This window comes from Dufourea novaeangliae, unplaced genomic scaffold, assembly GCF_001272555.1.
Source record: "Dufourea novaeangliae isolate 0120121106 unplaced genomic scaffold, ASM127255v1 scaffold4, whole genome shotgun sequence".
Taxonomy (NCBI): Eukaryota; Metazoa; Arthropoda; class Insecta; order Hymenoptera; family Halictidae; genus Dufourea; species Dufourea novaeangliae.
In genome coordinates this window covers 15,154-42,375 of record NW_015373878.1, presented here as the reverse complement: position 1 = coordinate 42,375, position 27,222 = coordinate 15,154, and the positions used below count along the sequence as shown (strand labels likewise).

Sequence of the window (27,222 nt, the reverse complement as noted above, 5' to 3'; positions counted from 1 at the left end):
CAACTTACACACATTCGTGGATAATTTCATTTCCTTAGATACATAAAATTTGTATCCTCTTTATTAAAAGACTAACCTATTTATTTTACATATCAACGATCTAAACGAATAACCACCTTCTGATAAGACAATCTATTTAATCTGATGGGTATTGCAAAATTGCTCGGTTAGGGTAGTGTAGCTTTTTTATGTAATTCGATATTCATTCTTGATTACTACAGATGTAACATCGGTAAAAACAACGTTTTTATGAAACATCACGTTGTAACGAGACACGTAGCTCATCTGGGTTTTCGAACACTTGTACCGTCTTAATGAACGATCCATAAATCATCGAGCCTTACAGTAACTAAAGTAACCTCATAACAAACCTAGGTAAACCAATAAAAAAACTCAGTCGTCTAACTCTGTGCCGGTTCCTAAGATTTGGGAGTTGCCTCTAGCATTGTGTCAGAGGAACAGACTTTTTTTTCGTACACGGTCTGTCTCAAAAGTTTCCGAACTGAAATTAAAATGCAGTTATTCGTAAAAAAATTATGCTCTCTATTACCGAATATTAAGAATAATTTTCTGTTAAAGAGATATACGGTTTACAATAATTATAGAAACTCTGGGAATGGCTCTGATAAATCTTTTTTGAAGATGGTAGAATGGACGACGGTCGAAATTTTTGGCTTCAATAGGTATCTCACAGTTTGATTATTCACCGTTTTTGTCTAATTAAATCACATTCAACTAATTCCTGTTATTCAAGTTGGAAACGAAGACAAAAAAACGACAATCCAAAATCATTTTGACATTCATAGTGCTTCAATGATTACTCTCCCCCATATCTTGAAGAAGAATTACTAGAGCTATTTTCAATGTTTGTAGAATTATCATGAACAGTATATCATTTTAAAGGCAAATTACTTTAAATATTTGCTGATACAAAGTGTGAATATCATACAGAAAATTGCTGTTTTAATTTCGAGTCGGAAACCTTTTAGACAAACCGTGGGTATGAAAGTCCCATAATATGTGGAACCCATTTTAGAGACAGATTGGTACTTGAAAGTACGTTAATAAAGAAAGTTCGTACAAATGTACGTTCTATTTGATCTTATTCGTGAGATACTGCGACATTTGAGTTTAATTAATCGGCACTTAATTATTTCCATAAGAGATGCTAAAAATGACTACCTTTCATTTCAGTCCACCAAGTCTATTGAACTTTTACTTGTAGGGACATTTTAAATCCATTATTTACAGACTACCTATTAGAACTATTAAAATACTGTGTTACGTAATTGAAGAATGTCTTTATCAAATTCCAGTAATACTTACAAGTACCTATCATCGATTACAAGATCGATGATAAGACGTCTAGTAGCGTGCGTTATCTCGTAAACGAGGTCAAATAGACGTTATTATTATTTGCAAGAGCTGAAGCGATCCTTAACCACTTACGCTGACAGCCAGGTCACAAATGCGTGTAATTTCGTTGTGTGTAGCACGTCTTTCCAGTGCAAAAGGTTAAAATGGATTCCTCTATTATTATGGGTCACAGTGTACAAATCTTAACTTCAAGTGGTGAAGTGACTCTAACTTTGGTCTTCGACTATGACGGGTCACTCACTCTATATAAGCATTAGGTCGTAACGTATGAAATATCCGTTTCTTTTCAGTTCATACAAAGTCGACTTCTGGAGTTTCTTCATTTTACCAATCTTTTTGAAATTTTTTTGATACTGTCATACCACTTGTATCAGTTCGTGTAGCAAGTTTTGCCAGTTGTATGGATCTGCTTCAATTAAGATTTACGTATCTTCATTTCTCGTCTTCTTCGCAGGTCTAACCCGTTCTTCATTTTCACGACTGGTATTGCCGGAAGAAAATTTAGAAAACTAACAACGAACAATAGGTTCATTAGCACTACCCTCCCAGAAGCTACATTAATATTACTTGTAACTTTCTACAGAATGATCAAGGTTAAATTCATAAAGCGTAATTATTTGAATACCGTGCGTATTTATTGTACTGTTGCAAAGAAAATATTAAAGAACTTCCTACATTATTTCAAACAAAAGAGCATAGATTGATATTCAACTTCGACATTAACAAAAGAGCGATACATTTCTTGATAGAATTTAGATGAAGCATCTGAAACGTTCAAACGGACATTTCATATGTTACGACCTAATTGTAATAACATTCAGGTGCTTGTGACAGTTATAGGATCTGTAATTATACAATACGGAAATAACATTATGTGTGGAGAGGTCGGGACGAGTTCGTCATTAGTGTTTCGAGTTTCTCTGTTATATCATGTAATCTAATTCGTAACAACGTGTATGCTGACTATGTATAGAGGATAAGGTGGTATTAGGTTGGGCAAAAAGTAATCTCGTATTTCTGTAGTATAGATGATGCCCTTTTCGTTTTCCAATGCAAAACACTGTTCCTAATTAATAAAATATATTACATGTTCTGAAAGCTGACAGTTAAACATATCGCATCGTTTAAAACAGAAACCATCACGATTGCGTTAAATTTTCTTGAATTGCCCTTGTTTTGAAAATAAGTAGCGAGAAGGTGTACTTTCGAGTAATTATCCTTTTTTATTTCTGAAAAGTGTTGAAGCACGTTATAAACAACAAAAAATGATTCCCTGTAAATGTCGATGATGCTGTTGTAATCGAACGGAAATAAGAAAAAGTATAATTGCTCGAAAGTACACCTTCTTTGTGCTCGTTTTCAAAATATAGTAAATCCCCGATGAGTATTCCAAGACCCCTCGGCACTGACAAGGAAAGGTCCCTAGGTGTAACACTGACTTTTTAATGAGATTTATCACAGTGATAGAGCTTGAAATTCTAAAGCCAATGGTATTCGTTTCAGCCGCATGTGGCCATTAGTTTACGAAATATTTAATGTTCAGTGCCGAGGGGCCTTCGAACATTTATCGAGGATTTAGGTAAGGTCAATTCAAAGAAATGTAACACAATCGTAATGGTTTTCTATCTAAACGATACATTGAAGTGTAAACTTTCAGAAGATGTATATAATTTATTAATTACGAGCAGTGCTTTGTATTGAAATCAAAAAAGCATCATTTACTGCAGAAATACGAGATTACTTTTTGTTAATCTTAATACGGGACCTAGTCGGTAAATTGCAACCCTACAATGAAAATAATAGTATACGTGCTATCTGTTGCGCAATAACCTAAGTACACTATCGCTCATAAGTACACTACAAGCTCGATAACTCATCATTTCGGAGCTGTATAGAGTTAAATTTCTGGGAACTGATCAATTAACAGGCTCCATTTAGACACACGCTTTCTCCGCCGATAATCCGTTCTCTTGTTCGGCGCAGCTATACAGGGTGTCTCAGTTAATTTGATCACCTCGAATAATGACTTAACGGTACACTTTATGAAAACTTTGAGGTGTGGAACTTAAATGGCATTAAAGGGCACATCTTATAAAGTACGTGCTTTTCTTGTGGCTGGAGGAATTCCAGAGATTTCAGGGTCACCTTGATTTCTTTTAACGGAATGACCTATTTTTTGCACCATAGATCGTTAGAGTATCAAATGCTGAGTAAAAATGTGTTGACGTTCATACGTCCTAAACCGAACCTAATAGTTAACGAGATATTTATAAATAGAATTTTGAAAACGTACTTACTATCTGGAAGCTATAGCTACAGTAATTGTTTTGTAAATATGTCGTTAACTATTAGGTTAGGTTTAGGACGTATGAAGATCAACACATTTTTACTCACAATTTGATACTCTATCGATGTATGGTACAAAAAATAGGTCATTCCGTTAAAAAAATCCTAAACCTAAAAAGCACGTACCTTATAAGATGTGCCCCTTGATGCCATTTAAGTTCCACGCCTCAAAATTTTCATAAAGTGTACCGTTAACTCATTATTCGAGGTGATCAAGTTAGCTAAGACACCCTGTATAATGTGTACTTTCAATATCGTCACGACGCGTAACTTACTTACACCCCGACAGATTTTTTAGTATCGCGATATTACCGGACACATAATATGTACAAGCTGTTGTACCCAAAAGAACTGCGCGACCGGTGGAAGGTTAAAGTCGGTGATCCGAGGTTGAGGACCGCTCCTTGTGAATTCTTTTCTTTTCCCAAATGCATTATGCAAGAGAGAGAAGAGCCTGTGGTCGCAAACTCATCGAATCCAGTTTCTCTTATTAAAACTCTAAAAGATGGAATGGTTATACGAATGAGTAAGAATGTATACATATACAGGGTGACCCACCTAACGTGAGCACTTTAAATATCTTACTTGCTTTTGATTTGCAGAAAATTTATTTATTGTGATGTCCATCAACTTCGATACATTTTAGCACTAGTCCTTCCATCATAATTATTTTATTATTTAAATCTACTTATATACTTGTCGATTTTTCGTACTCAAGGTCACACTATTATAATTCACTGGATTGGTTTTGATCTAAACTATTACGCCATACTGATAAAAATATGTAGTCCCATTTAAAAAAACATCGATGACCTTGAAATTTTGGAAAATATGACCACGAGAAAAATTTTTACCTATCATAGTATTTGCTCTGTCCAACCAAACAATATTTTCTCCTCAAATTTTTTGTATTTTCAAAAACAAGTGACATATTGAAGGTGCTCACGCTAGGTGGGACACCCTGTATAAGGATGAGTCATTTAAATCGAAATCCGGCCCGTCTTCGAACCCATTGATGATACCGAAAATATTTCAGACGAAAGTCGAATGGCTTTAAGGGAAAAAAATTTGATGTAAGTAGTTTTTTCGTAGGTGGTTGCGTAGAGGGCATTTCAAAGGTTAAATTTTTTTTTTCAATTGAAGTATATGTTGTTGAATGCATTTTTAAATGTTTTTTTGGCATAAATAGTTATTTGCATTTTTGTAGAAAATGCCGAGTTGCATTAATCAATACATTACAAAATATAGCATTCCATTTGAAATACAAACAAAATTAACCTTCATATGTCCTCTACGCGTCCAGGTACAAAAATCCTTGGAACTATTCAATTTGTACCTGAAACATTTTTCAGTCAACTTATATGACTCACTGTATATGTGGCAGGATGTAATCATTGTGTGAAATACACACGAAGTCTGAAATACATTGTTCAGATGTTAGAACGTTTCAATAAAAGAATATTCGGTTAATAGAGCGTTCAGATAACCGATGTTCCGATAATCGATGTTTTACTGCATACCTATTCAGTTCTCCACACATTTTTTCCGTTCTTGATCTTCCCGTCTCGATCTGTTGTGGTATTTCCATCTATCACGTCTCAGTAATATACTGTGAAATCATAGTGTCATAATATTAAATTTAATAAAATATACTGAATTATTTATTGGTAGACTCAATATCTTTGTACGTTCGGAGATTACGTAGTAATATACATTTGTATTAGATTGTACAAATTGACAAACTATTTCAATAGCTAATTAATCATGATTAGTAAATCTAATATAAACAAAATTGTCTGTTGGGATAGTTAGAAAATCTAATAGTAGGTACATATAGTGCTTATGTAATTTCTGTTACACAAATATCAACAGTTCGATAAATAACATTCGCTGATATAACGATGCATGAATGATCAGTAACATAGAAGAAACGAGAAGATAATAAAAGAATGTACATAGTGAACATTAGATTGAGTTCTACATACAGTGGTCAAAAAAGGGATAAAGATATGTGTAGTTTATTAAAATTGGTATAGTTTCACTATTTAAATAAATGAGTTGAAGCTAGTTTTAACCACAGATGTCTTCGTTTTATATTTGTAATAACAATGTGAATACAGTACAATATTTCCATGAATTATTCAAAAGAAGTTCGACTGTTAAATGTACATGATTAATTTATTTACTGTTTGGATATTATTAGATTCCTTTTGCAATTGTTGAACCATAGTATTTTAGTAAACAAGTTTATTATTAAATATATCAAAGAAAGAATTGTGGATCTTTCTAACGCGGAAAATTGAATTACATATGTATATAAAAAGATGTTATGTATTCTGAACAATGACGTGTAGCTAAATAAATTTTTTCGAGGATCACGATTTTTAAAATTGTAATATTAAATCTGACTTAATGAATTCTGGATTCGTAACATAAATAAGCCACGTGAAAGCAGTGCCACAGTACTTGGCGACATTGACCTCGCAAAACGTTCAGTTCCATTATACGGAGTAAGTATAGCAATGCAACGCACGACCTTTGGCAGCATTCTCAAACGTAAAAGACGTAAATCTCAAAAAGACTGGCTTGTCGGGCTGAGACGAATGATAACACGAAACGATGCCATTTCTGTTTTATTCGTGTGTCTGTCTTCGATAACGGAGCTCGTTCATATGCAATTATAAGAATAACGTATCACTAGTTTCGTACATGTATTTCTTGTTATTAGATTCATGTACATAAAATCATGTTTTCCATGTTGAATTCAAGTTGCAATTCAACACGAATAAGTGAAAAGGCATTTCTTATTGTAGTAGAACTTCTGTAATCCGTATTAATAGACGATCGAATATAAGAATCTTCCTAATGACAGAAAGTTCACTGTTTTGTAGCGGAACATTTCATATTTTATATAATATGGCAAATACGGAACAGAAAACTAACATAGTGCTTTTAATAACCACAAATGGACTTACACCACTTTAAAAAATAGTAATTTGTCAAAAACGCAACTAACGCTAAATTTAAATTTATATTTCCATTGAAGTAGACTTTCCTTAAATGTAGGTCTACAATATAAATAATAATAATTATAATAGAAATAATAAAGGAATATTAGTGTATGTAAAATTATATTCATTGGATTTACATTTTTGAGAATTTTATTAGAATAAGTTTAATAAGAAAACAATCATAAGGATAGGCGGATATTATACATAACATAACTTGTATTCACATTTTATTCACTTTGCTTCATTGAAAATGTTAAGTAAATTGAGTGACTGTTACACATGCACTTATATCAGTTAAAAAAGAGCATTTTTGTTATTCCATTTAACAACCACACTTCTTTTAATTAATGCATGGGAATATTGTACTGTACTGACTTTGTTATTATAAATATATCATTATATATAAAAATATAATCTACCTCCAGCTGAAACTAACTTTAACTCCTTTATTTTAAAATCGAACTTATACCACTTTCAAAAAAATGGCTTTAATAATGATAATATAAATTAAAAATATGACAATGATTAGGAAGCAATGCAGGAAATATTTACAACATACAGTTACTCGATTTAATATTCGGACACCATGGTACTTGCGTAATTATTGCTCTATACACTGACTAAAATGTGATTATCGAATTTTCTGGTCCGTGATAGGTTAAAACACATATTCTAGTTTCCAAATACGCGCGTGCGTATCATAATGGCGGAAAGGACCGGTGATACACAAAGATTATTCAAAAATAAATTATAATTATAAATAGCTAATTATTGAAAAAAGTAATTCACTAGGGCACATTGAATACTTGAAACTGACCGAGCTGCTACACACACTTGATGTTTACAAACAATCTTAAGGAATCTATGAATTGACCTTCTAAAGCGAATAAGCCGCGAGATATACGGGTGTCCAGATATTTTTTCATCAATATTGGATCTTATTTCGTTTGGGATTTATTATGTCCAGAATAATGAAAAATAAAGTAATTAATTTGACGTATTTGTAAACTACAATGTGTGCTTTATGCTATCACGGTCCAAAAAATTCGATAACCACATTTCAAGTCAGTATATAGAGCAATAATTACGTAAGTACCATGGTGTCCGAATATTAAATCGAGTAACTGTACATACTTCAGATGCGTTCCAATATTTTATCGAATAACAACATCTATTTGGAATATCTCATGAAGTATGTATTTACTTTTCGATCATTTTGCTATAAGTGTAAAATAAACATTTATTTCTGTTTAAAAAAAAATGTGTAACTGTAGGTACACTGCACGTGCATCATTGCACTCACGAAGCCTTGCGCGAATCATTCGACTGCTTCTATTAACATTTTTTTCCAATTATTACATAAATGCATTTTTAAGGTAAATTGTAGTTCGTTTTACAGCTAACAGACAAATGATTCTTAATTATTAAACTGTCTAGGGAATGTTGAACAAATTTTTTCATACGATTGTTTTCACAAAATTAACTTTGATAGTTTTGTGACATCAAAATTAAGTTTTCGAAATTGAAACGTAGCTCTGCTTGATATGTTTCTTCCTTCGGTAGACTGTATCGTTCGTATTTTATTTTTATAACTTATGTATAGTTGTTGAATTTATCATGATTTACTTTCATAAGATACGTGAGAGCCCATAAGTCGCTTTACCATTTGAAAATGTGATACATTTTTTGTTTGTTACTTATGTATATTTATATTTATTACAGTTATTAAATTTTTAATTACTAAGGTGACGTATGGGCCACCATGTATGTTTAAAAATAAAAAGGTGTAACATTTATATCCTAGGAGAAGAGGAAGATAAAAATTCTAAAAAAATGTTTTCTATAATTAAGGTGAAGTCTTTTGGTTTAAAGATAGCCTGTATAGTGGAAAATAATAAAATGATGGTAGAAGCAATATGTTTTCTTCATCCAAAATAGCAAATAAATACAAAATTCTGAATCGCCCCCATATTTTTGATCGATATTATCACCAGTTAGTTGAGTTTTGACACTATACATATCTTGTTCATTTATCTTTCTGAAGATTATAGATTTGCTTTAGAATATTAATAGTATGTATAATACAATTTAAAAAATTCGAAAGTTAATTACCATTTATTTGAACCAACAGCCTTAACAAATTTTGACATATGCAGCTGTTTACCAATGGCCAACACGGCGTCTCTTGAAATTAAAGTGTCGTTCATCACCGATGTGTCTCCAACGGAAATGATAGATAGTGCCGTTCACAGGTGATTATCACTACCCACAGTATTTTGAAACAGTCATCTGACAGCCGTATACCTCAAATGATTATTTTCTGTTACTTAATTTTTGGTATCTTTAAGTTCTTAAAACCCTAAAGATCCTTAATTAACATGTTATTTACATATGCAAATTGTTTAATTTGGGTAATATGCACGTAGAAATCTGTAATCTCTACCATCTTTAAGAATACCATTTAACGGTTGATGTTACTTCTTCGTGTAAACCATGGTAAATCAACTCTATTATCAAAATTTCAAAGTGTAAACCTGCGTGTAATTTTAGAATCTTAAAATGTTAAATTGAAAATAAAGAAAATAAAATAATTAGTACGCCCCCTCAGATTTCCTTAGCGGCCACTTTGGGAATCTATGGGTTTACACTGTAAACGGTGATGTTAACAGCGAATTACTTTACGTGTAATAGATTTTTTACTGGAAGGTGTATACTTTAGTCTAGCAATGGAAAGATTAAAAGAATTTGATGACACTCGAGGGTCGACGTACTTAAAAGTAGGTAATTTTTGAATGCATATATTTTAGTTATTTGAGTAACACGATGGATTGGTACGGATTCGCCGAAATTTTTTGGTTTTTGTGCAAATCCAGACTACTGTTCGTAACCTTTCTTATAATTTATTTATGCAGCTAGCGGACAGTGTGCAGGCTAACATCGCCTGTCAGTTAATTATTTGAGATTATCCGCGGACAATTTGTGTAATGATGTTAAGACAGAATCATCGCGATGTCGGGATTTGCTCTTTGTCTTATAAAATGGAGTAAAACTCGTGGTCGAGATTACGGGCTACACTGGTCGAAATTTCTATAGTTTTTTGGGATTAATTAAAGAAAGCGAACATATCGGTTTCAGAAAATAAATATAACATTTATTTAAATAAAAAGAAACAAAAATATAATTCCACAGAAAACAAACTGCGACATTTCGATAAAGTCATTCGCTTTTTATATAAGTAAATTTGAAATTGACAATTGTTTTTTACTATTTCTATATTCATACTTAATGTACCTCCATCTTTTTTAAATGAAAATACAAAAACAGATACGATGGAGCAATAAAATTGGTGGTACTTTGAAAATACTCTAGCCGAAATTTCTATAAAGTCATCTTCATTTTCATAGATATCTTCAAAATACCACTAATTTTATTGCTCCATCGTATCTGTTTTTGTATTTTCATTCAAAGAAGATGGAGGTACACTAAGTATAAATATAGAAATAGTGAAAAACAATTGTAAATATCAACTTCACTTATGTAAAAAACGAATGACTTTACAGAAATTTCTCAGTTTATGTTCTGTTGAATTATATGTTCGTTTTTTTGGTAAAATAAATGTTATATTTATTTTTTGAAACCGATGTGTACGCTTTCTTTAATTAATCACAAAATGCTACCAAACACAAAGTTTATTATTGGTATGGAATAATTGTAAGAGGTAATAAAAAAACATGGTGACAGTGTATGTAGATGTAAAAAATTCGAGTCGTACTCATGCAATGATTAATGGGTCAACGTTAGGTATATTTGAATCGATTCGTGTTTTTCTTTTATTACTAAACGACGGAGAAACCATATCTTTGCCACTGTAGTTAAATAATTCAGTTTTTGTTTTAAATATTTCGAATTTGTAAGGAAAATTATGAAGACAGTCGTAATCTTTAATCTTATTTCTTTTCAATGATCTATACACATTTGAGATGAAATATAGTTTTTCATGGTCAGACGGCTGTTTTAAAATACTGTACGACGCCAATAAAATATAAAGCGATTTCTATCGGTGATTGTCACAACACGGCACCATTGCAAATGGAGAAATGGCCTGCCACTGGTACTGGTAACCGGCATGATATCCCTGGAAATTGAAGTACCGATCACTGATGACCGGTGCAGTACCAGTGTAAATGAAAGTGCTATCTATGGGCGTAGCCAGGTTATCAGTTGGGGAAAAGAGGGGGAATGACAAAATTTATTTTAAAGTAATTTTCATAATACAATTTTTACACCGTTGGGCGGGGCGGGGGGGGGGAGGCAAGATTCAAATTTTTCTCTTCTAGGCTAAGACAAACACCATTTTTTCCCCTCTTTTCCCACCTGGCTACACCCATGGTGCTATCCATTTATGATCTCTGTGGTCCCATTGTAAAGTAAAGTGTGGTCTATTGTTGATCGACACAGAATTTCACGTGTTAGAGTTTCAGATTAAGTAGGTTCGTATTTTCTTTTATCAGATCGAATGTCGCCTTGAAATGGCAATAAATCCGTCGAGTACAGACTTTGGTGAACGTTCAGCTCATGGTATCGCAGCATTTGTGGAACAAGGTCGTGCGATTAATCAAACTGTGCTTTTTCTACTTTAGGATAACGCACTCACCCGAGCACTCCGCCTAATTACAGCGTGTTCTGTAAACATGAGTTATGTAACTCACATACATCCTGATCTATTTGTTTGCAGAAATATCTGTCATTTTCAACGTACCTTTCGATTGCTTATACATATAGGTACCGCTCATGAAACGTGAATCGATATTTTAACATCTCTGAATTGAAGAAAGCGGTTATTGTGTCTTGGAACCAAATCAGTGAAGAAATTTTTAAAAATACGATTAAAAGCATGTCCGATTGCATATTTAAACTCATACGAAAAAAAAGAGATCTTCATCGTTATTAAACTTTCCCATTTTAATCGGTTTATTGTAATTTAATATTGTTATTACGCTGATGCTATTGATGTGCATCAATTATGACTGTGCTGAACCTAATTAAAACGTTATTGTTACATCTGGGGATCACTCCTTGTAAGAACGAATCAAGTTACTATTTTTGTTATTCGAAACGCATGTTTTTTTATGCTTGACTTGTATCCGCGATAACACTGTTTCGCTTCCAACGACTATAAAAAACTATGTGCCTAGTGTTTACATTACTTTAAACGAAAAGAAAAATTGAAACAAGTGGTGCAATTACTCGTCGTTTCATTTTGAAGTTCAAAGTGAACTGAAAGTCCCCTTATTATAATAAAGTCGTTGAATGAAAAAACACACGGTGTTATTTAAGAAACTTGAGGTCACCTTGATATCTCAGAAAATATAAAGTTTTAATAAATCAAACTGCATTCACCTTATTAATTCCTTCGAATACAATAAATTTCACTTTAAACATTTTTTAAAGTCTGTAAATAACGAGTTATTTCAGGTGGTCATTTTTATTGACTCACCCTGTATAAGGAGTTGAGAGTACAGGATAATTTATATGAAGTTTCATGTTTTGGTAAGAAGTATGTTGAATAATAGGGCTATTGACCTTATGAGATTTCGAACCTTTGTGTATTTAATACATATGTGCATTACATGTCAAATTAAAATAAGAAATTGAATAAAGTTTATTAATTCAATTTTATTTTGAGTTTTGACTTCAATTTTAAGGAAGGCAGTTCCTTGGCAACATATCATTAAATTTTCATCTACTTCTAGTTGTTCAAAATTAGTTTGTAAACATTATAATTTGTGTGAACATCTGCACTCTAAAAGAGGACAGTTTGAGTAAAAAATAATTTAAACTAAATGCTTTTACCATTTGGTAATAAATTTGTACAAAATAATTAAAATGAAAAAGATAAACATGTTTTTTATCATTTCATTACAGCTTTTTATTTTTACTTATTTAATCAGATCTGACCTATCTTCTTTTTTAAATGCGACGTCTAGATTCTTTAAAGAAATTGAAATAGATTCTCGCAAATAGTGGTTTCCTGAATGCAATGATAAATCGGCTCACGTAAGCACGTTGGATCAAAGTTTTACTATAGGCACAGTAACATGAGAATCTTAATTTGAAGTAACCTTTAAAAGATCAAGGAAGTGTACACTGTTTAACATAGCTCTGCATTAATAACTTGCAAATAATTACATTAAAGAATTTATAATGCATGGAATGGACTGTATGACAGCAGTATAATGTTGATTTGTTGTCATAGTACCTACTTGCACATAATAATAACTAGACTATGGATGTTTATGTATTAAAGACATAAAAATAATCAAAGTACAACTGAATACACGTTTTAATATAAACAAATGTAGTTTGGTTCTATTTTTGAACCTACTGAAATGAAATTCCATTTAATAAATATATTTTATATTAATATTTAAAACGCCCCAATGAATGAATACTTAAGAGATTTTGTAACTATTCACGTCAAACTTTAAATGACAATAATATTAATAAATATTTGGCACATGGAAATTAGATTTTTCAATATCTATACCTTTTTTTAAACTGTATAGATTTCAATTTGACAAATTGGAAAAATCTAATTAATTACATTAAAAAGAAAAAATACAGATTTTACCAGTGAGTGAAAAATATTAAGTAAATGAACATTTATAACCAATGCAATGGCGTGAGAATTTTTTTTATTAATCCCTCGGTTAATTTACAATTTGTTTTTTTACAAATATGAGGTAAAGGGTTTTGTCGTTTGGGTACAGTTAGCATGTAGATACTCTCCCATTAAACGATTTGATTACAAAATCATTTCTAAGGGCTTCGTTACAGATGTACCACAGAGCATTGAGTACTGTGCGTAATATTTTGGACTGTGCTGCTTCAATCTTTTTAACGTGACTACTAGCTGCTGTTCCCCATAGCTGGATGCCATACGTCCATATAGGTTTGACGATCATCTTATATATTAACAGTTTGTTTTCTGCAGATAGCTGGGAATGTCTGTCTGTGAGCCAGTACATTTGCCTTCTTTTCGTTTTTATTTGTTCTATTTTCTTTTGTATATGATATTTCGATGTTATCTTTGTGTTTAGATGCATTTTTGGTACAATATGAAACAAGGAATTGAAAAAAAAACAATAATTAATTATTTGCTTATTTTAATAACTTTGTTTACTCGTTTTAATACATGTATAGTGTTCATTCATTGGTACGTGATCAGTTACTGGTGCATTCACTCTGTATCTATTCTTGTAAGAATTCATTTTTTTAAATTATCGTGACGCGTCGTTCGTTGAAACGATAGTTCATCGAAACATACACTATTACTATACGGAGAAATAGAGCTCATTCGAACGATCAATTTGCTGTGACAAATTTATGGCGGATCTGTGTAACGGAACGCATGCAGAGAAACAACGCCTATAAAAATGTATTTATTTGATTATTCTGACGTATTCATCAGAAAATTAATTCGTCAAAGAACGCTTCCACTCTAACCGTAACCTTATAGCGTCATTGTAACCGGTTGTAAATCCGGTATTAATTTATAGGACGGAATGTTGAGTATAATACAGTTTTTAATATGATTAAAAACGATCTACAGTCGCTCATGATGTCAACATCCACCTTTCTACGGTGAAAGGGGTAATAATTTGTCCTCTACCTTTTATTTTATTTTTAAGAATCACACGACAGCTGTGCGACTTGATCTTCAAAAGTGTGAGAGATAAGATTTGACGGATAAAAAGTAAAACAAAAACATAAGAGAAAAACAACACACTACTTTGTTTTCCTATTTAACACAACCATCCTCATGACGATCACTGGTGATTAACACTAAGTTTTTTTGTTTTCATAATGTTGGATATGGGTGACCGTCGCTTTAACACTAGAACCACCAAATCTGTAAAAATGACGGATTTCAAATTTTTTGTGTTATCATTATCGAAATTGTAACATATGGTGCTTTTGGCACGAATTATGTTGACCTTTACTATTTACACAGTGTATACTATATTATGTTATACAGGGTTTCTCAGCTAACTTGATCACCTCAAATAATGACTTAAAGGTAAACTTTGAGGCGTGAAACTTAAATGGTATCAAGGGGCACATCTTATAAGGTACGTGTTTTTTTTGTAGGTGAAGGCATTTCAGAGATTTTAAGGTCACCTCGATTTTTTTTAACGGAATAACCTATTTTTTGTACCACAGATGGATAGAGTATCAAATTCTGAGTAAAAATGTGTTGATCTTCATACGTTCTAAACCTAACCTAATAGTTAACAAGATATTTACAAAATAATTTTTAATACGTACTTACCAACGGGAAATTATAGGTGCTCGAACTAATGCCCCTCAACTTCAATACAGCGATTTCAATACAGTGATTATTTTGTAAATATCTCGTTAACTATTAGGTTTAGGATGTATGAAGGTCAACACACTCTTACTCAGAATTTGATAATCTATCGATCTATGGTACAAAAAATTGGTCCTTCAGGTAAAAAAAGGCAAGGTGACCTTGAACTCTCTGAAATGCCTCCACCCATAAAAAACGCACGTACCATATAAGATGTGCTCCCTGATGCCATTTAAGTTCCACGCCTCCAAATTTTCGTAAAGTGTACCGTTAAGTCATTATTCGAGGTCATCGAGTTAGCTGAGACATCCTATATTATATTATACGTATAGGGTGTTAATAAAAATGCGAGACACATTCAGAGGGTGGATTCTACATGCCATGCTTGGACGAAAATCAAGAATTGCGGAAATGCGTTGGAGGCTCCCTTTTCGACTAATTAATTCTTGAAAATATGGGCGAAATACGCGTAAAATATGTCTGACGTGACGGGTTATTTGATGGACGTGCTCTTTAACTGTTTGAGGTGTTGGTTTCATTCATTTAAGGTTCCAGTGCTAGAGGGTACATGCCACAACAGTAGCGATTTGAGATATTAAGGCTTTTATAGAAAGTATTTTATATCATAGTAGATATACTAGCAACCAGAGGTGCCAGAATTAATAATAATCTCATTTTTCAACATTTCGTGGCATAGCTCTCTCTTGCATCGAACCCGTGAATCAGCTGGGACTGCTGGGAGTCGCTTGTTGCAAGTAGTATAACCCATCGTATCCGACATATTTTACTTGTATTTTACCCATAGTTTCAGCAATTAATAACTCGAAACCGAAGCCTCGAACGCAATTTTGTCATTCTTGATTTTTGTTTTAGTTTGACATGTAGAATCTACCCTGTGAAAGGGTCCTACATTTTTCTTAACACCTTGTATATTATACGTATCAATATACATACAGAGAGTCCCAAAAAGACGGGACAACTCGCAACATGAATATTCCTCATGCAAATACAAATCGAAAAGTCCTTTACCATTTTGTAATCTAACGCTCCATTTCCGAGATATTAGCAGTTAAACGAACTCGACTTCGCAGTTAACGATCAGCTGAGCGGTGGGCTCCACGTACGCGCCGACATAGTCAAAAAGCAGAGGCCAGTGACTTGGGTCGTGCGCTTCTTTACTGTGTCTGCGCGTACGTGTAAGTTCGTTTAACTGCTAATATCTCGGAAATGGAACTTCCGATTACAAAATGGTAAAGGACTTTTCGATTTGTATTTGCATGGGGAATGTCCATGTTGCGTGTTGTCCCAATTTGATGGGACACCCTGTATATTCTACAATTTAATTTAGTATTGAGAAAGTCGGTGGAGGCGTGACTTCGATTTTGGCCCTCTGGTGGTAAGACGGAAAATACTGACAGTTGGTTCTTCAAATTTATACATAGTTGTTTATAGTTGAAATACCGCACATATACACTAGCTTTTAACGGCGTTAAAATGGAATCAGAAGGCTGTGATTTCAATTGAAAGAACAATACGAGTTTCGATCAACGAAATTTGTAACTTTAAACTTTTAGTTAGTTTTAAAACTTTATTGCTCGTGAAAACATAATGAATCGTGGTCACCTATTAAATTGGAGAAGACTAAGTGAAGATGACAATAATAATGTTATTGAAATCATTGCGTTTTGTCTTCAGACATCAAATTTAAAACATGATACATATGAAATTAGTGGTGAAATATTTTTAATAAATAATTTAAAGATATCTTGAAAGCTGGACGAATTATTGGTATGACTTATAACTTAGGTAAATTTGCAACTCTATTTCTGCAATTCTCTATATTGCAACTCTATTTCTGATTACAATAATACTTACTTGTTGGGATAAAATCGTCTTTTGTAAAGTGTAATGAGGATACTATCATAGACAACGATACATTCTTGGCCATTTTCAATACTTTCACTCATGCCCTGAAGCGGTCAATAATTTCTATTTGATTTTATATATTTTTTAATTTTACCAAGTTTACTTTCTGTCGGCGAAAATGATAAAATCGAATAGTATCATTTTTATATGCACGACTGTTTCAGCTGTACACACAGCCATATATTTTACTTTCATTTTTTCTAGGAGTAAATTCCATGGTGTACATTTTTATAACTCTGTAAATAATTATGACTGTTATTATACCGATTTATTTAAAAGCATTAAATAATACAACAAATATAAAAGCATTGGTTTTTCTCAACCTGTCTATTTTAACATTGTTGATCATATGGATACTCGACTTTCAGTAGTTTCATTTCCTGTCACTAGTTGGCATATCAAAATTCTGACTTTCCCAATACATTGAACGCTAGTAGTTTTTGTGTTAATGTACAACAATCCATTAATTATGAAAATTTCTTAGTTCACCGTCATACGTTCCTTGTAGCAATTCGACACATTTTACTTTCAAGAAATAATGTTATTCTGTCATCTGTAGATAAATGTAGCTCGGGCTCTGTAACTTTTATTTTAAAATCTGCACATTTAACTATTTATCTTTTCATTATGTTAATCTTTCATCAATGTGTCAATTTAACATTAAGGGACAAATTAAGCTAGAAAAATGAGGGACGAATGAGGGTTAAACATAAACTAATAGGAATTAATCCTATCACCCCAGTTTGACAGTTAATACGTTAATACTTATAATTACAATTTGATATGTTGCAGGAGAGATCGCCATTCGCGTGTTTCGAGCATGTACCGAGCTCGGTATTCGTTCGGTGGCGATTTATTCGGAACAAGACAAGATGCAAATGCACAGGCAGAAAGCCGACGAGGGCTATATAGTCGGCCGAGGGCTGCCGCCTGTTCAGGCGTACTTAAACATAGACGAAATCATCAAAATCGCAAAAGAAAACGACGTTGATGCCATCCATCCGGGTTACGGTTTCCTTTCTGAACGGTCGGATTTCGCACAAGCAGTAATCGATGCTGGCATCAGATTCATCGGTCCCAGTCCGAAAGTGGTTCAACAAATGGGAGATAAGGTACAATTCACTGTTAAAATTATTGTTTTCCCAAGCAAATATTTTTGTATCGAATGATTAACCTTCACTTATCACCAGGGGTGTGCGGGTACCCGAAATCGCGGGATTCCCGAAACTCGGGTCGGGTCGGGACAACTCGGGCAAGAGCGGCCGGGATCCCGACAGATGTCGGGTCCCGTAACATATTCGGTTATTAAGTAAAATAAATAAAGTGGCAGTATTAGGGACATTTAATCTATCATACAACATACAGGTATATATATTATTATTTTAAATTATAATGTAAAATAATATTATATATGCCTGTATGTTGTATGGTAGATTAAATGTCCCTAATACTGCCATTTTATTTATTTTATTTAATAAAAACATAACGTACGAAGAAATGTGTACTGAAGATTGTATTATTAACCCTGTCCAACCATAGGATTCCATTTGGAATCGTTAACTTATTTAGTATTTATAGTTCATATCATGAACCTGAAGATTGAGTATGGCATCGTATTGTATAGTATAATTTTTTGCCGTTAGACGGAAAAGTTCTCGAAAATATCATTCGGGACCCAAAGATGTTACGGACCTGAATACGTTACGGAACTCGACATTTGTCAATCTAAATAATTGCCGAACCGTTACACGATCCTTAGAAGTGAAACCAAAAATAAAGCACACTTTGATTGGTTTTTAATGACTGTATTTACAATATTGTGTGTTTGTGTGCGTGTGTGTGTGATGTTCACCGGGTGAGTTTTGGTTTGAGTCTGATTACAAAAGTTCGGGCGCGCTTCAGACGTCGCGCTTCACCCTCGTTGGCGATATGCTTTGTCAATACCGTTTTCAAAAATCACGAATTCCTATTGGCTCAACTCTGAAGGAGTAGGGATAAACCTCGGATTTCCCGAGGTTCGTGGTGGAGGAAAAGGTTCCTTTAGGAAAAAAACGTATGCCTGAAAATAATTAAAAGCACGTGGCCAAGTTTGGCTTGACCGCGCCGAGGTTGCGGGAGTCACCCAACGGTACAAGTTTATGGCGATATTGTTCTTCGCCTCGGTGGTATAACACGACCGGGACCAGCTGCCGACCAAATGTTGGAACCTTCGTCTATTGTAGGGTGTCGAAAAGATTAAAAAGGTACGCTATTGAAATGAAACGGACAAGAAATAAACGCGTACATTATTACGGGAGGTTGAATAGCTAAATTGGAGTTTTGTTCTAAAATAATAGCCGCTGCTATGAAGCTATACCTGTATACTATACCTGTACGACGGAACAATAATTAATGAAGGCAATACTTACCTTGATTTTATATTCCACAGAAATCACTTTTTCTAATGTCCTTGTTACACCGGGTATGGGATACCCAAATAACAAGCTTGTAATATTTATACCTCAGTTGTTTTATACAGAATAAGGTTGCTGTAGATGAGAATTATTGGTAGAAACTTGCGCCCCCCACCCTTCTATTTTTTAACAATATAAGTATGCCATAACTAGTGTCATAGGTGAGGGTTACGACGATACGTCACAATATCACCGAAAAGATTGGTAAATTTTTATCGAAGTTTCATGTAGGACAAATAGTTTCCTATTCGGAAGACAATAATGGACCATTTGTCCATAACAATTAACACTTTCGCTGCTATTGTCGCCTATAAACGTTTTGACATTTTGTTCAGAGTATGCTGTTGGCGGTCATAGGCATTCAACTGATATCACTTATTAACAAAATGTTAGTGCTGCGTTGTTACGAAGAGCTTATTATTTGCATAATTTGCAAGACTGTTGTAATTTCGTTCATGATGTTTATTACTGCTATCTTGTTTATCTACAAATCCAGATTATCTTCTTTAGGATAGCCTTCAACTGAAACTGCTTTCAGACCCTTGAAATGGGTTTTTATTTTTGGGAGAAAAAATAGTTACATGGGCTCAGACCAGAAATATCCGTCTTGGTCAAAGCTCGTTCACAGAGAGTGCTATGTGGCATTAAGTGTTGTGATAAAACATTCAAGAAATCTTTCAGTAAATGAATTTTTGACCAATAAAGGTATTCCAATGGTACCACATCTTTTTCATTCCCCTGTTCTGAGTCCGTGTGACTATTTTATTTTCTGAGAAATTAAAAACCCAACTTCAAGGTCGGAATCTTGGAACTGTAAACAACACCCTATAGGTTGTCACAGTCTTAACTGACAGCAGTTCCACTTGAAGACTTCGAGCATTATTTCAAGAAGTGAAAACAACGTCTCCAGCGATCCACGGCTTCGTAAGGGAACTATGTTGAAGGGGGCAATGTTAATTTGTAGTTAACTTGACAATATACATTTTTACGTTATCAGTCCCATTATTTTTCTGACATGCTTCATATTATGCACGCGATAGTGAACGTGTGACAGTAGTTGATGGACGCAAACAGACACTCAGTACGATACACACTGGTAAGGATCCTCACAATCAGTCAGTAAGGCAAACATTAGGTCATACACCCGTATTTCCACAATCATCGTATTTTGTAACCTGTATCTTAAGTTTCACAGTTCTAATAAAATAAAAGATTAAAATCAAAGTTCTAGTTGTCCCTTCGTTGGGGCAGTGTTGTCCTTCGAGTGAGTTCGTTTAACACAGAACTACCAAAGCGATCAAAATAATGGATTGCGGGTTTCTAATTTTAGGATTACTGAAATTATTATATACTAGTGTTGGTAGGCGAAATTTACATTGGCTTCTAATTTACTACACGTTTTTTATTGTACTATATTAAGTTAAAGTGTACTATTATATTGAGTATATTACTAAATTATACAATTTAATTTAGTATACATTCAGTGCTGGTAGTTCTAGTGTTAATCGTCGGCACAGTAAGTGCAAATTCACATAAACCTAAAAGATCGTCAGATCAACTACGGTTCGAAACATCTATTGTAGATTGATCCCCTGAAACTTATAAAATACTTAATTATGTACTGTATATTACTACTCAAGCGCTACTAAAACTGCTATAATTCATATTATATATTTCATATGTATGAATAAAATACATAAACGATAGAAGGTCATATGTTTAATTTGACACTGTCCTTTAGAACCATTATTTTTTATCTATAAAGTTGATTCAATATTTTTCACAGGTAAAAATCAATAAAATTGCTATTTTTATACATTATCTGTAAGCTTATCAAGCACTCGTAAGGTTTGACATTAAAGAGCTTCTCGATCGTCAATCAATCAATTATATATATTGTGTTCACGTTCACGTTCATTCACTTGCAGTATTTAATACACAGATAATTTTGTAAAATTTTTCTACAATGTTGAAATATTAATTTCAAAAAATTCTGGTTGATATCAGAAAAGTAGAAAATAAAGTTAAAAAAATGAAAAACAGAACAAAAACTCTGTTTTTCAAAGTTGTTACACTGATCTGTCCTTTAAGCAATGTCCTTCATAGATCGATTCTATAGATTTCATGTTTATTCTGGTATATTATACATGTTGAGTTCATATTTAGATCAGTATGTCAAAAAGATTATTTGTTCACAGTGTTAAACGTAATATTTTTCTCTTAATAAATCAGGTCGCTGCAAGACAAGCCGCCATAGAAGCTGAAGTGCCAATTGTTCCGGGAACAGATGGACCAGTGACCACATCCGATGAAGCAGTAGAATTTTGTATGAAACATGGACTCCCGGTCATTTTCAAAGCCGCTTACGGAGGAGGCGGTAGAGGTAAGAACTTTGAATTTTTCATAAAATTTTGAATTTTATCAACATCGTGTGAACAATGAAAAACCTCAAGTTTTGTTTCAAATTTGAATGAATAACATAAGTTCTCAACCGTACTACAGTTTTCGAGTCTTTCTCGACCCAACCACGTTTTCATTTCTTTAACAGTATTCACCCTAAAATCTTTTTCAACCCAATCACATTCTTAATTTTTCTAAAATATATTTATCTTGTGGAGAAAGTATAAGGAAACTGTAAGTTATCATTTCAAATACATATTGGGTGTAAGACAAGGTAATGATCGTCGCATTTATAGTATTTTAAATATGGTGGCCCAAAACGCATTTAGGGTGATATGGAAAGGCGGATGGATCAGCAATTAGATATTTACATAGAATTTTCAGTTCATTTGAAAGTTAGGTACAGTGTGATTTGGAATAGTTAGTAAATATCAGAACTGTAATAAGTATTAATTAATTGCTTTATTAAGTTAAGTTTACATACACACTGCGGTTCATAAGTCACTGGATACTTATGCTACTAAACGCAGAAAAAGGAAAAGCGTTAAAAAGGGAATTATGAAATATCCCGATTTTTTATGAATTTTGCACATTGCAGAGAAAATGTAAATTATATTCAGTGTTGTGTACAATCTTAAATTAATGTATTAATTAAGTTAGTTAGTGTATTTAATTAGTGTATTAATTTCATTCAGAAATATCCATTCGACTGAATCGTAACAGATTAGCAATGAATTTTGCTAGAATGATAGATCAGGCATCATACAAACAAATAATAGGTTAACAGAATTCTTTTAAGTATATTTCATCAAAAAAATACAGAAATTGAATTTTCACGAAACATTCTGGTCCTTCTTTGATAGTTCTTGTCATAAGTCGTGACATGTTCACTAGTGACTTATTTATTGTTGTATATATTATTGATATTATTATTTGGTACTACGTTTGCCAATTTTTTTGTTATTAAGATTCCATTAACATTAACACTGAGGATTTCACCGCTGACGACGCATGGAAACCGTGTTACCGTCCAAAAATAAAGAATCGTTTCGTTGATAGTCGATAGTCTCATGATAGATGTCTGAGACATAAGGAAACATTGTTTCTTGTATATATCTTCAGTTTTTCTCAAATAGTGCAATAAAAAAACGCAGGCTCAGACACAAAAAAATAAGAATTCACGTTGTTTTTTATAAGCAAAAATAGTACTAATGCCTTTCTGTAGGATAATTCTAAATCTTGTTAAATTGCTAAAAATCGCATACATACTTGCATTTCGGATGTTCTATTTATCTTCTAAAGAACATATAATATATAAACAAATAATCGTCCACAATTAGCCCGAAAAATTACACAAATAATGCTCTCCTGGAAGAGACAAGTTTTCTCATTCCATAACTACAACATCAACAGCGTTCAATTTTGTTTGAACTAAATTGGTCCTAGTAATTTCGTGTCAGAGACGAATGAAAAAGTATCACACAGTAACAGTACAGTAAATCCTCGATGAGTGTTCGAAAGCTTCTCGGCACTGAACATTAAATATTTCATAAACTAATGGCCACGTGCGGCTAAAACAAATATTATTAGCTTCAGAATCCCAAGCTCTATCACTGTGCTAGACCTCATTAAATAGTCAGCGTTACACCTGGGAACGACTCATTGTTAGTACCGAGGAGTTTTCGAACACTCACCGATGATTTACTGTATCGCGGACTATGCCGAGTTTACCCAACGTAATCATAATTTGAAGGCCTACTTGTACAGTTGGGCTTGTTCCGTCAGAAAAACAGTAAATGTAAAAATCAGTTGAATGTTCTGTGTATTTTTCTAGGAATGAGGGTCGTGAAGCAGATGGAAGAAGTACGAGAAATGTTCGATCGTGCGGTGTCAGAGGCGGCAGCCGCTTTCGGGAACGGAGCCATGTTCATTGAGAAGTTCATCGAAAGACCAAGGCACATCGAGGTTCAATTGTTGGGAGATAAAGCTGGCAATGTTGTGCATCTTTATGAGCGCGATTGTTCCGTGCAACGTCGTCATCAAAAAGTCAGTACAAGGAAACCACAGCTGCATTTTTTACAGTACAATTATTTATCTCCAGAAAAAAGTACTATAGATATCCTCCACATAACATAGTAGTTAGGTCCCCAAATTCCTCTCCTTGAGGTCGGCTAGAACGGCCTCCCCATGTATTTCTATCGGAGTCCCGGGACTCTCTCCTTGTCCTTGAGGGGGGTGGTGGATTTGTAAGGGGTATCAGAGGAGGGGGGGCTTCTGAAATATTCGGGACATAGGCAGGTAGTACGATAGGGGGTTGAAACAGGCGACACAGCTCTCTCTCGATGATGGAACGTACGCAAGCACGATGATTCCACCCCTGGTACAGACTCGGTCTGTGGGTGAAGCAAAGAGTGAGCCGGTACTCACTTTTGGAGACGAAGGATCGGTTGCCCCGACGACCATATTCCATAGACACTCATTTAGGTAGGGAAGGGACGATCCTAGTGACTCTCCGCCCCCCGGCGAGTACTTCCTCGCCTCCATGTGGCCCGGGCCTAAAAAAGTTGGTCGGGTTGGAAAACTGGGGGAAATAATAGCCCCGGGTAATGCCCACGGCAGCCCCCCTGCTAACGTGGCGGGGGCTGTGTGATAGCCACCGGCGCCATGAGCCACGGTTGGGCCTTGGGGGGGAAATCGCACTTCCCCCCTCCCGGGAGATCGTTGTACCTACTACTACTACTAGGTCCCCAAACATTATTATGTTATACGAAATTAAGAACTGGTACGTATACGTAGATACAACAAACAGGATTAGGTTCCAAGAACTAACAAAACTAAAGGGCTTTTCAACAGGGACATTGTTCTTAAATTTTAAATAAAACACACATTTTGCATGAAAGTTCTGTATTTCTTTAGTGATATATAATGTGGAAAGTCTACAATTTATGAATCAAAAAGAATATCGGACAAATGTTTACCACGACTACGTTTACAGACGTTGATCCTTTTGGTAAAATTTCCCATTACATTTTTGCATAATGGCAGCTCTATCTCACCAATTACGCGTCGGATGTTGGTTTTCAAGGCTTCAATGGATTATGGATTATCTGCATAAACTTGATCTTTCACATAGCCTCATAAGAAATAGTCTAACGGCGTTAAATCACACGATATAGGCGGCCAATTGACTGTAGAATTCGAAAATTTTGAGATATGTAGTTTTCACAGATTTACCAGAAATTGAAGACATTATAATGAATTGTAGACCTTGTACTTGACATATGTCAAAAAACAGAATGACAAAACTATCACCACATCCAAATTGTCCTTATAAAAACACAAAGTCCCTATTAAAAACCCTGTATACATGCTCTAAACAATTTCTTTAACTGTGTCAGATCGAAACTGTCTTGCAGGAATATCGTACAGTCTGTTTAATAAGTACGTGACTGGCAAAAATTCTTCTCTGAATGCAGCTATCGTAAAAATTCCGATGAGTTCAGGGTGCCTGACCCTTCCTCTACGACGCATTGTAGGTAAATTTTCAGTAATGGTCCGACCTTCGAAAGGAAAACAAAGTTTTCAACTATGAGTACTGTATAAGCGACAAGTTTCGAAGCAGTAAGTATTTTTTTTAAAGAATGTTTGAACACACAAAAGTATCGACCGGAATTGGGAAAATGTAATTTTTTACTATGGAGCTTCTTTTTGCGTGCGAAGTTCTATTAATCAACGGATTATCAAGCACCCTGAAAATGTGCACGTTTTGGGGGTGCTTTCCCAAACAGGGATTTAGGACTTTATCGCTATTTACGAATAACTTGAACGCGACAAAAATGATAAAATTTTATCAGAGAGTTTATTAAAGTCAGCTGAGAAATGGTTTGAAAGGAAAAATCGATATTGGATGAAGATAATGACCCTAAATATTGGAGTCGTCGCTGTATGGAGTGGAAAACCGCAAATGGTATCGAGATATTAGATTGTGCTTCATAGTTACCTAACGCGAACCCCATTGAAAATGTGTATGGATATATGAAATGAAAGCTTCGAAAAAAAAATGTAGAATTTAAAGAAACTGATTCGCTAAATTCGATCAATATGGCGATATTTACTCATTGTCAGAGAAAGATGTTGGACAACGTATTGACATGCAAACGTCGTTGAGGAATGGTCAAGCCACCTGAATTCATAGGAATTTTTTGATAGCTGCGCCCAGGTAAAAATATTGCCTGTTACGTACTTATTAGACTGACTATACTATTCGACTGTTTCTTCAATTCTTTAACCGTGCAGAGTTAGACACAATTTTCTCCGAATAATACATAGTGAAAAGCACTATCTGAGAGCGTATCTAACAGCAGTATTTAATAGCGTCATTCTCAACATTAAATAATTAATGAGGTTAAATAATTGTTTACCAAGTGCTTATTTATTCGAGAAGTATTACTTCAATATACAGACTGGAAGTTCCACGTTTAATCACTTAAAAATGGCGATGTACATGTTTTATCTTTTATTTGTTATTCGAAACTGTTTATCCAGATAATGGAATTTGCCTCTGTTTACAGATGGGCTTGCAGGGTTACAACGGGGTTAGAACAAAATCGTGCTATGGGAATGCCATGTTATATGGGGGTTGTCTGTATTATTGGATCGTTCGGAAAGTTCGTAGCATTTCGGACATAGTGTCCTCGTTACCTTTTGTACCGGACGAAGGATAAATCTAAATAAAGGAAATATCTCAATTTTAATGGACATATACTATTTCCCATGTGTGGGTTGAATGTATTTGCTGTTCAGGGTACTTGTCGTTTTTTCTGTTTTCGTTGGGAAATACCGACAAAACGTATGACTAAGTATATAGAAATTTTTCATTACGTTCTATCATACTTGTGAAAAAATTACACTATTTCCATTAGAAAATTTTATAGCATCTACCCAGTTAAATAGACTTCGCCCTATTAGATGATTAATCCTTTGGTTCAATAGAATAATCTCTAAAAGAAAAAACTTTAAAAGCAAAATACAGCTAGAAGCATGTTCAAGAGTTTTTTGTTAGCTAAAACTATCATAGTTGTTTATAACTTGTACAGTGAAACTAACTGAAAAATAGAAAGAAATTGTAAAGAAAGTGAAAAGGAAGAATATGATGTTAATTGAAAAAGTACTAATAAAATATCGGTGGTAAATATTTACTCAACGAGTTGAAGCCATCTTGTAATAATCGCGTACGAATTTCCTTGAAAACAAACTAGTTTAATCCTTCCTGCTTTAATATTTCTTCGAGAAGTTTAACAGAAACGTATCTTTTCTTTCACTTAAATGTTTATATTAA

General features: G+C 33.9%; 1 protein-coding gene across 1 annotated transcript in view; it reads left to right on the top strand.

The window, feature by feature from the left end:
- Positions 1 to 27,222, top strand: part of LOC107185253 (pyruvate carboxylase, mitochondrial-like) — a gene marked incomplete at its 3' end in the record, with an annotated part of 82,520 nt that overhangs the window by 43,051 nt on the left and 12,247 nt on the right. Inside the window, exons 3-5 of the mRNA XM_015576672.1 lie at positions 17,824 to 18,143; positions 21,717 to 21,867; positions 23,719 to 23,930. Of these exons, the coding sequence (XP_015432158.1) occupies positions 17,824 to 18,143; positions 21,717 to 21,867; positions 23,719 to 23,930 (683 nt within the window). The remainder of the gene's footprint in view (positions 1 to 17,823; positions 18,144 to 21,716; positions 21,868 to 23,718; positions 23,931 to 27,222) is intronic.